Raw genomic sequence first — 11,745 nt, forward strand, 5'->3', positions numbered from 1 at the left:
TTCCCCCCTCCCTCTGTCTCTCCTTTAGGTGTCCGTGTTTTCCCTGCCCAGCTTGGCTCCAACTCCAAGACCTCAGCAGGAGCTGCCACGCGCTCGGAGAACAACGAGCGGGGTGGGGATGGCTCTGCCATCCTGCTCTCCCTGGGGATGGCCAGATGAACCACGAGCCATTGCAGAGAACCACTTGGGACTGCAGAGAAATGGAGGGAAACAAACCCAGGAGGTGGCTCACCATGGGAAGCTGCTGAAAGGGGAGATGCTGTCCTGAACCAGCCCGTTCCTGGGGCAGGGGACCTCAGCGTGTCCCCGTGGTATGCTCCCTGCCAGGCACCTCACAGCAGAGTCACACAGGGCCTGCACAGCTCTCCAGAGAGGTACAAGCTGAACACTCCACATTTCATGGTGCTCCCTGTCAGTCTCTGAGCAAAACAGCAGTTTAACAAAGATCAGGACTTGAGGCTGTCACTAAAGCCTGCTCCACTGCCTGCTAAACAGGGTTATTTTTCCTTTCTTGCCTTTTCTCCCTGCTTCTGCCTGCCTGGGCAGCATGTCCCAGCACAGCCATGCTGATGAGTGTGGCATTTGTCCTGACACCTTTGGGAACTCAGCTCCTAAAGGTAGAAGGAAAACAGCAATGAGAGCAGCCGTCACAAAAGCTGGAGTGGGGAGGAAGGTGCTCAAAGTCTGTCACTGCCACACTCTCCTGTCTCCAGAAGCAAATGCCAGAGAGAGGCTGGAAATACATCCTCTTCCCCAGAGCAGCCTGCTCTGGGTGAGGAGAATGGGGCAGAAGAGGGAAAGGTTTTCCAGGTGCTTCAGGAGCTGTCACAAAGGATGGAGCTGGGAATGCAGTGGGCAGGAAGAGCAGTGAAGGCGGGATGGGGTCCCTCTGATGAACCCTGCAGTCCTTCATGGCACAGTTCTGGCAGGGAGGGTACAACATCAAAGCTCTTCAGTCCTGGAAAATGCTGGGAATCTCCTTAGAAGAAAAAAAAAGGAAAGAGCCGCATGGTGCTACATTTGCTGGACTGACCACAAATCTTCCCCCACACCAGAGAGGCTCCAGGAGAACAAAGGCCCTGGGATGGCTCCATAGGCAATCAAGCCTCATTTACTCTTCTGCTCAGTGAACAGCTCCATCCACACATGGATTCACTGCTCCATGCCCCGGCCTGGCTACTGGCACACACAGGGATTGCTGATAGCCCCGCATCCTTTATCCTGTCCCTCCCCAGCATCTCCAGGAGCAGGGGCTGAGGATCGACCCCACAGCAGCTTCCCTCTTACATGGGGGACAAGGAGCAGAAAGGGGTGGCAGCAGCATGGGGAAGAGCTTTATTGTGTTAATTAATTGCCTGGTTTGAAGAGCCACTGCCACTTTGCACTCAGCATCTTAAACAGAGGGAGGGGGAAAAGAAACAACCCATTAAACAACACACATGGGGAAAAGAAACCAAAACAAAGGAAAAAATCACCCTAATCTAATGTTTTGCAAACACTGGGCACCCAAACAGCTGATCTTTGTCAGGAACCTTAGTTCCAAGAACCACTTAGAGGCTTTCATCAACACATTATAATATTAATCAAGACTCATAATGCAGAGTGATTTGCATGCCAACAAATATATTTACACTGTAAATTGTTTGTTGAGAAGCCTCAGAGAAATATGCAATTCACTGCTATTGAACTTGGGTAGCAGGGAAAAAAAAATAAAAGCACCAAATCCCTGTAGAGTTGGTTCCTTCTTGTTTTGGCAACACGAGCCATTAGCATGCACTCGCACTTCCACGTGGGTTTTTGCTCGCAGCCGTTTACAGTTGGAAGTGGAAAAGCTCAACAAAGTTCCCACAGTTAAACCCAGGTCACTGTCTTCTCCATGGAGGAGACACAGCCTCTGGTAAACTTGTCCAGCAAGAGCCAAGGAATCGAAGCACAACAACTGTCCCCCACGGGTGACTCTGTCTGACCCTCAGAGTGACCCCAGGCTATTTATGCGGTTCTGCTGTGAAAGCCAAAGTGACCCCAGAGAAGTCCTTCTCCCACGGAGGGGAGGATGGCCAAGCCCAGGGAGCTGAGCAGCTGCAGAGGCAATGGCAGAGATCCCAGTGCCCACAGCCCCCAGCTCAAGTCAGCCAAAAAGCCTGAGGATAGTTGGACTTCATCTTAGAGGCCTTTCCCAACCATAACTACTCCATGATTCCATGATGTCCTGCTGCAGAGGACCATGGCAGACTGTGGGAGGTGACTACTCACTCCTGGGACCTCCTGCATGTCCCTGCCAACAGGGAGCACTGCTCAGAGAGACAGCTCAGTTCAGATCCCAGGGTTCAGGGGTCTGACCCACACTGACAAGCCCTTACAGACTCCAGGGTACTGTGTGGAAAGGCCAAGAGGAGCAGTTATCCTCATTATCCGCACAAGTCCACACCACCACCTGTATCTACAGCATGGAGGGAGAGGACAAGATGGGAAGCAACACCACTGGGAGGTCTTTTCTAACCTAAGTGATTCTATGACTCCAAGAGCATTCAATGGTTCGCACGCTGATGCCACGCTTCTTGTCTCAAAGGATCTTCCCCTCCTTTCTCTCCCACTGCTTTTCCCCCTTGCACCCCTGCTCTGCCCACCACGGTGTGCAAGTCCTGCCGGGTCTCCGGGCCGGGTGTAAATGAGAGCCTGCTGCGCTTCCCATCCGGCTTCTCCCCTCCTCGCCTGCCTGGGGCTCTGGGGCTGGGAAGGATGATTAGCAAAGGTGTTAGAGGAGAATTAAACGGAGTATTCTGCGGTGCCTCTCTAAGCTGCTGAAGAGCGGATTAGCAGGAGGCATTGATCTCCTGGTTCAGAGACCTTCTAAAGAGCGAGGCAGAAAAATAATGGGAGGGAGGAGGGGGGAAGCTAATTAACACTTCCAGCCCTCCATGTGGAGCTGGTATTAATAGACTGGATACGAGATGCCCTGGTCAGAATAAGTGGTGTTTGTTCATCCAGTGGGTTTGCTTGTGTGGTGAGCAGGAAGGAGCTGGGAGACAGGACCAGCACTAAGGAAGGGAAAACACAGAAATCACAGAATCCCAGAATGGTCTGGGTTGGAAACAACCTTAAAGCTCATCTCATTCCAAGCTCCATGCTGTGGGCAAGGACACCTTTCCCTAGACCAGGTTGCTCAGAGCTCAATCCAACCCAGCCTTGAACAGTGCCAGGAATGGGGCATCCACAACTTTCTGGGCAATCTGATGTCCCAGAGCAGCAGAGAACCCTGTCTCAGGTCACTGCTGTCCCGGTGGAGTTGGGACAGGACCAAAGGCTGCTCTCACACAGGTACCTCTGGCCACAGCTAATGCCTTTGCTCCAGCTTTTTACGGGAAGCCTGAAGCTGAAGATGCACTCCTGCATCCTGGCATCCTGCCCCCCAGTTAGCAGCTCTTTTGGGATGACATCACATTGCTGCTTCCAAACCCACCATGCCACCCCTGTGACAAGCAGGGAAGTGATCTGAAAGCCCAGGAAGCGTTTCAGCGGAGCAGTGAAAATCACAGGAATAAACTTGGCGGGTCTGTCAGGTGGTTTGATCTGTTTGCATTTAATACTCAGTTTCTCTACGTGTGCGCAGCGCAGGTCCCTAATCCCTGCTCAGTAATTACCAACATTAGAGGACCAGAGCTCAGCCCTACCCATCCGTGCTCGCTAATGCCTGCACAAGCATTTCCCCAACCCTTGCCGTGCCATGACATTAAGGACAAGCAGATGCCTTCAAGCTCTCTGTTCACAATGATTGCCCTACAAAAACATCCGGGAAGGAGAAAGAGCTTGGTTGGGGGCAAAGGGGCATATTATTTGATAAAATCATAAAGAGCAGTGCATCCTGCAGAGGAAGAGTCTCTGAGACATAAATGTCAGGTTTATGAACAATTGAACTGCTCCGTGCTTGCCCGAAATTGCTCTTTAAGGTCAGCGCTGTAAGTGCTCCCTTGGGAAATGAACTGCGGGACAGAGCCAAGCAGGGAACGGCGGCTGTCCCGTCACCAAAGTGGGGCAGAGACACAGCACCAGGGCGAGAAGCCACGGCCCGGAGGTGTGGCTGCCCACACGATCCCAGACACCCACGCACACTCCTTTTTTGGGAAAAGCCTTGGGAACAGGAGCATCGCTGCCTCCAGCCCGCTGCCTGCCAAACCCTGTGCTGGCACACCAAGGAAGCAGCGACTCCGCTCTCAGAAATGCAGATTTGTCTGGGCAGCCGCAGCACTTGGATGGGTTGTGCTCAGACGCTGCACTTCACCTTGGAAATAAAGTGATGGGATGCAGACAGACCCTTCCCCAACTGAGGGCAGTGGTCCTTCCTGCCATGAGAGTGCTTCCTCCATGGAAATGAGTGTTATTTTAGCAGAATTTGGTAAAGGAAGGCTGTGAGTCCACAGGGGAACCAAGGAAAAGCCCCAGAGTATTTGAAGACAACAAGCTGAGCACGCTCCAGATGCATCTAAATCTCAAGGAAAGACCAACCAGATGTGGCTTATCCAGCTTAGCAGTTGGGCTGGCCGAGGGGGCTGGAGGCAGTGGAGGGGTGAGCCATCAGTAACACCAAGAGGCCACTTCACACTGATCTGAGGATGAGAAATGCTGGCAGGAGCAGTAAATGCTCCAGCACAACCTAGGGTGCCAAAAAGGCTCACATGTGACACCCAATTTCACAGCTGCTCATGCAGGGTCTCCCGGCTTTCCCTAAACCAGGCAGGGTGACAGAAGACCGAGCCTGTAGCCACAGATCCCGGGATACCTCTGCTCCTCCTGCCTGCCCACCAGGGAGGACACCCCATGAGGAAACCCACAGGGCTCTGGAAAGCAGCTCAGGGCATAAATCAGAGCAAGGTGGAGCTGGGGAACTGCTCTCACAAAGGCTACAGCAAACAGCCTTGAGAGGAAGCAGGAAGGGTGAACTAACACAAGGCATTTTATATTCCTCCGGGTAGTTGTGACGGGACCTTGATGGGCCATATGGTCTTGTCTTGACCCTTAAATCATCTTATGCCCTTCTAACAGCAGCCATCGCTGTTGCTGGCTTCCATTCCCTGTTATTCTTGGCACTGGGAGGCCGGGAATGCGAGGCAGCTCAAGCCCGTAATGAGATGCATCAGATGGAGACCATCTGGAAGGAGCATCCAACTTTAACCTTGAGGGCTACTTGGAAAAGGACCTTCAGCCAGCAAAAGCCGCCTTCCCACCGACAAACAGCCCTCTCTCGACTGCTCCTCGCAACATTCCAGGGTCTTGGGAGCCGTCAACCTCCAAAGAGCTCAGCACTGAGCCTCCTGCACTTGATGGCTACAAGATGGGTTGTCCATCTGCTCCCTGCCAAGGCACCGTGTCCTCGCGTGGTGGGAGAGTGGTTGAGAGGGGCAGGAAAGCGGCTGCAGGCGCTTGGGGGAAATGGGACAGCCGACAGCCAGGTGGGGCGCGGCCGGAAGAAATCAATTATCCAACGTTTATCATCTGGAAAGGCAGGAGGGGACTGGGAAGAAGCTCCAGCTCCGATCGCGAAGCTGCAGGGGACGGCTCTATCCGCTGGCGTTTTGGACCTTCCTCGCCATTCCCCTCACCCCGTGCTCCCATTTTCCACTCACTAACAGCCAACCCTTTGCAATTCCAGATTCACATCTACTTAAGGGCCACAGACAGATAATGCTGACAAATCTTGGCTGGCCATCCAGAAGGAGAACAACTTTGCCATTAGTAGAAAAACCACATTTTCTAATCAACTCTGAGGCTTCTGTCTTTGTTTCCGTCCCAATTAGAAAAGAAACCCACAAAAATGGGGCAAAACACGCTTTACAACTCAAGTTTCTGTGATGAGAACCTGGTCCAGGTGGATCAAAACATTTCCCATCAATGTGGACTTGCTTCTGGGGTGAAAAAGCTGGAGGGATTTGCACCAGTAGCCTTAGGATCCCAATTTCATGAAGCAAAGTCCCGAAACACCTCTAAGCCTGCACTGAAAGCCAGGAAAATCTGTTACTTCAACCATTTGTTGAAGTGCTTCGCTCAATTGTGCCTTTGTTCTTTCCATTTTTTTAATTAAGATTGAAAGGCTGAGTCTGTAAAAAGAGGCATTGGGAAGCTGCACGCAAGGGAACAGGGAAAGATCATTTGAATGGAAATTGAGAAGCCAAATCCTTGGAAAGGCTTTCAAAAGCCACCTTAAATGACTTTCTTTGTTGTCTGGCAGGTTAAACACCTCCTTGGAACTGGGATATCTGTCTTGAAATGCCTCTGCACATCTCCCCAAAGGCTGTTTTCCATAGCTTGGCTGCACGTGGACGGGTTTTTTTAGGAAAGAGCTTGTGCCAGGGCCAAACAGGAGCAGGATTCAAGAGGAGAGCAGGAGGGAGAGATGTACTGTGCTGCCTCTCCAAAATCCAGGGCTTCTCTGACAAAGCACCCTCTAACAGCCCAATACATCCCTGCAGCCTGACCCAGCCGCCGCTTGAGATCATTTGAGAAGGATCAGGCAAATTGTTTCATATCAAACATCCCCCTGAGACACACTGCGGAAAAAGATTCATTAATAAAAAAGCCCGAACGAGCAGCACTTAGGCAGAGAGAGGCTGGGATGGAAATCCCAGCCCCAAAGGGCTTCGGGAGGGTGAGCTTTCCTTCACACCGAGGGTGACCGGAGGGGACAGCTGAGCTGGGACAGCTGAGCTGTGCCAGCTTCACAGGCAGCTCTGCTGATGGCAAACGTTATCGGCTCCACGCTGAAGGATTTATTCCCAGCCACAGACCTCTGCTGGCCGGGCAGGCTGGCTGGCATGAATCATCCACACACCCGACCTTAATTTAGCATCCGTCCATCCATCTCAGGGAAGCAGATCCCAATGGATAGAGGCCCTCAGGCAGGATCGGGCTCACGGGATGCACATCTCTAGGAGAAGCCCAATGGGGAAGATCCTGAGAGGTAACACTCCACAGATGCTTCTTACAACATCTACAAACTTCAATTCTCCAGTCAGGGCTGGACAGCAAACAACACCAGGGTGCTCTCAGATGACTTTGCTCCCATCCCTGGGGCTCACACAATTTTCATTTCCTATTTTTCCCTCTAGAAATCTCTCAGATGCTGCGCCCAATGACCCCAATTGGCTTCTTGGGGAAGGAAAAGCCTCTCCCTGTACAACCACCTATCTCATATTTGTCCACTACAGATGATTTAAACCTTTCTCCAACATGCCTGGTGCTGGTCTGGACCTCAGAAGAGGCACAGCACCAGCCACCATGGACAGGCGAGAGAAGCAATTTTGGCAAGACAGGCTGACACCGCTCGTTAAGAGAAAGGCAAACTGGTGGGGTGGGGGGATCAGACAGGATGAAAGACACAACTTCAGAACAAACCCAGCATCTCCACGGACAAAGCCACCTCTTGGCGTTCTTCAGGCCAAGAAGAATTGTGAAGCTCTCACATCTGCTCTCTGGCCCCACAAAGGCTCCTGGAGCAGCACAAAAGAGCTGGGATTCCTCAGCCTTTTTTCCACTTGTCTTTCCCCTCTTGCTGTCAGCATCCTCATCCCACCAGTGGGATGAAGGTGCCTCTGCTGGGCGTGGGATGCAGTGCTGATAACAGGGAGCCACACAGGGAGCGTGCGAGCCACCCCGCTGTGTTATTAATACATGAACTTTGCCACTGCCCTCCCATGCTGCCTGCTGATTTTTATACCATATTGCATAATTAATCTGTCAACATTCTGTGACGAGGTATAAATATTAATAATACGATCACACAGTTGGCTGTTCCTTTTAAAATTCAAACTTGGCGAAGATAAATCGTGCACTTAATCTTAGCAAGCTTTGAAGAGTGTATTAAAAAGGGAGAAAAAATAATAAGGGAAAAAAAAAGGATACATTTGATTTTGCAACAGGATTGCCTGATTTTACCTGGGTAAAATCTTTCTCTTTCTCTCTGCCTCTCCCCTTCCTGCACATGTGAGGGTGATAGCAGCATTTTCTCAAATATTTGGGTGCAAGGACCAAAATGGGGTGGGGGGGAAAACACACACACAAGCTGTGCCTATGTCAGAGGGTTCTTTCCTAGGTCAGGTCTTCCTGCACACATTCAGGTGGGAAAAAAAGCCAGGAATTGCTTTAAATATCCCATCAAGCACTGCTTGAAGGGTAAAGAACAGGGGGAAGAGTGCATCCTCACAGAGTTCTGAGCTGCTTTTAGGGCCACCCCAAAGAGCTGGACGTTAAGGCTGTGGTTGCAAGCTGAGCCCACAGCAATGGGAAGCTTAAAGCACCACCAACTTCACAAATGCCTTTAAAAACCACAACTCAAGAGGCCCAGTGCTGCTCAGCACTTCAGAAAGTGACTGCCTTGCAGATGTGAATTGTCCAAGGTAACACGCAGAGTTTCTGAGCTCTTTGCCACATGTACAATCATCCCAGACCCTTCCCTCGACAGAGGATGCTCGGGCTGAGGAAAGCCTGTGGCACAGTTTGCAGCTGAGACCTCTGAGCATCCACCAGCGCCTCTGTGACTGCCCAGACCCAGCTCTGATAAACTCCACTAAGCCTTTGCAGGACTGACTTTCCTGTTTGTTCTGGGCTCCAAGACCTCAGTAAGGCTCTCTGCCTTCCCTGCTCCAGCCTCACTATCCCAAGGCTTCAACAGCCCGTACTTTGCACATTGTTCATCTCCAGTTGAGATGTTGCCTTTTCCCATGCTTCTTCTGCCTCCCGAGACAAAAAACACTCTCTGCTCATGATGTAACACCTCATGAACCACGGGAATTCCAGCCTTTTCCATGCTCATTTAGTCCCAGCTCATGTGCTCTTCCTAACCCTGCTTTTGTTTCTAAAAGAGGAAGACAGGGAGGGAAAAAAATCGCACCACCCGCCTCCCTAATACAAATAAAGCACAGTGATGGCAAACTCTTCCCTCAATACTCCAGTCACTTTGTTTTACAGAGTACCAAAATGAAAGGGATACTTTAGATTAAAAGATTTGTTTAATGGTCTGATTAATTCATTCCAAACAGACAGAGACTGTTCTGAGGATCTCTGTTAGCTCTTAACCTTTCCAGCTTGGGGTTTTTTTGTGTATAAGCGAGGATGTGTTTTAATTTAATATTCAGCGCCTGCTGCGCTCTCTCTGGGCTGGATCACATGGCTTTTCCTCTGCACATGGAGAAGGGACCAAATGCTTCTTAAAATAAACAGAGAGGAGCTGGTAAACAAGGAGGGCAAAAGCGGGAGGGCTCACCTGGCGGCCCGCACACGCCACGGGCAGTTTCCCCATTCACCCTGGTTCAGTTCACAAAATTAATTAGCACTGAACGCTGCTGGTCCATATTATTTATGAGCTAATGAGCAGGAGAAGCTGCAAATCCAAAGGCAAGCGCACCAGGTGGCCAGAGGCAAGTTTCCAGCCCTCAGGAAGGGACAGAAGCCCAACCCATGATCCCAACAAGAGGCTTTGCAAAGCTGGGACTGGAGCTGGGACTTTGAGCGTGGAGGTTTTGGGGAGGAGAGCTCACCTGTGGGATGGCAAAACATATGGGGAAATTGACCCTGTTCCTTGGTTTTTGGAGGCCTGGATGAAAGAGCAAAGGGGCTGGGCAGTGCCCTGTGCCCTGCCCTCACGGGCTCTGCAGAGCAGCTACACCTGCACCCTGAAGGACACATGGTCCTTGGGCCACTGCGGTGCCCGTATGCCCTCGGTGCACGCAGGGCAACATGGCCATGACCATCCTTCACACAGGCACTGTGTCCTGGGCCTCTGATGCCCCATGTGCCTTCTGCTCCTTCAAGGAGACCTGAGGAATGGCCATCATCAGGCAGGGGCACACCCTGTGACAAGACGGATGGGTTGCAGGATTGGCACACGGGTTAGAGGTGACAGAGCTTCAGCTCCCGGTTGGCAAAGGCCATCTTTCTTTTGGCTGTCGCTGTCCTGCTGGAATTCAGGAGACCTATCACGTCATACCTGCTTCCTGCAGGATTTAAGCTGTTTCCCCTTTCCCTCTGTCCTCTCTAGCTGTGAAGATTGCTCCTCTGATTGAAACGCAGCACCTCTTGGCCAGGGGGAGAAAGGACAGTGACAAACAGGCGCAGAAAGCGCTCCCACCAAAAGCCAGATCAAACACCACACTTTGTCCTCCCTGCCACCACCACTCTTGTCCCTGGCTGGGTACATACAGTGTGGCATCAACCCTGAGGAACAACAAGCTCAGCAAAGTGAGCGGGAGATGATCCCTGGGCACTGCTCAGGCAGCAGGCTGGGAGAAGTGGAAGCAGCATTTCATTTCTGCCTGACGTTCTATCACTTACAGGATAGAAGCAGGATCGCAGCTCTGCTCTTGCCTTCACTCAGCCTCCTCCTCTACGGCTGTGGAGAAATAACACTGCTCGCTTCAAGTGAGGCAGAAAGTTCAGCACTGGCATCTGCTAAGAGTACTCCAGTCTAGTGCTCATCTCTCACGCAAGCCTCCAACCACAGGCTGCTCCCTGATCACCCCCTCCTCCCAGAGGGCTGGAGCGGGGTACGAGAGGCTCCATTAACGCAAAGGGGACGATTTTGGGTTGCATGGACAATCTCCACCCCAGCAGGTCACAAGTGCCACCCCTGTTTCAGCCCAGGCTCAGAGCTCCCATGAGCACAATGCTATTTCCGTGTTCAGCCTCCTATGTGTTCAGCCTCACAATTAATTTCATCTGACTGATCTCTGTTCGCCTGTATTACTGACAACATGTCCCCCCACAATAGCAATGCCAACATCCACAAATGAAACAAAACCCAAAAAAAAATCAGCTGCCCAGCCAGAACATTGTTTTACTTTATTTGCCTGTTTATAATTTTTCACCCCATATGCTCACAATTATTCTTGTTTCCATTTTGCTGCTTAACAAGCAGAGGGGAGGGGGAAATCACATTCTCGAGTTTTTCCTTCTATCCGCCTTTTCCCCTTTTTTTAGCACAGAACAGATGTTTCCCACGTCAGTGTCTCTTGACAAAGGCAGTCTTTTTCTGGTGGGTAAAAAGATACTCCGAAGGAAATTTTCCTCCAAACTCTACTCCCAGATTTCTTCGGGTTTCCCAGGGCTCTTCCTGTGACTCCAGGTAGAGCACAGAACTGAGCACATCCTCTGGGCTATCCCAGCACATTGGTCTGCCTGGAGCAGTCACCCAGCCTTGCTCATGACCCTCAGGGCAGTTTATACAAAAACAGTACAATAATGGAAACTGCCATTAATGGGAATAAATAACTTTCATTAACATCAACTGCAACTGTCCCATAAGGGAAAAGGAGTCCAGAATTAAAGGTATTTAATTAAAGACATTTCAGAAATTTAGATTTGATACATGGAAAAAATTCTTTACAGTGAGGGTGGGGAGGCCCTGGCACAGGGTGCCCAGAGCAGCTGTGGGTGCCCCTGGATCCCTGTCAGTGTCCAAGGCCAGCTTGGACAGGGCTGGGAGCAGCCTGAGGTCAGTGGAAGGTGTCCCTGCTCAAGGCAGGGGGTGGAATGAGATTTGGGCTTTAAGGTCCCCTCCAACACAAACCATTCTGGTCTAATACCACCATAATGTGGTATTAGAACTATAGGAGGAACTCACTCACCAAAAACTCGATGCATAAAACCACACCTGGACTGCAGTGAAGGCACAACCCAGAACCAACGGCCTTGACACAGGACAAGGAGAAAGGAGGTCCCCTCAGATGCCTTCAAAGAGGCACTGCAGTCAAAACAGTT

General features: G+C 51.1%; 1 protein-coding gene across 1 annotated transcript in view; it reads right to left on the reverse strand.

Moving 5' to 3' along the window:
- The window catches only part of LOC103618564 (opioid-binding protein/cell adhesion molecule homolog), a gene marked incomplete at its 3' end in the record, with an annotated part of 42,277 nt that extends 38,551 nt beyond the window's left edge, over positions 1-3,726 (reverse strand). The window contains exon 1 of the mRNA XM_017738355.1: positions 3,713-3,726. Within this exon, the coding sequence (XP_017593844.1) occupies positions 3,713-3,726 (14 nt within the window). The remainder of the gene's footprint in view (positions 1-3,712) is intronic.
- Between the last annotated feature and the right edge of the window lie 8,019 nt (positions 3,727-11,745).

This window comes from Corvus brachyrhynchos, unplaced genomic scaffold (assembly GCF_000691975.1).
Source record: "Corvus brachyrhynchos isolate BGI_N302 unplaced genomic scaffold, ASM69197v1 scaffold46, whole genome shotgun sequence".
Classification (NCBI taxonomy): Eukaryota; Metazoa; Chordata; class Aves; order Passeriformes; family Corvidae; genus Corvus; species Corvus brachyrhynchos.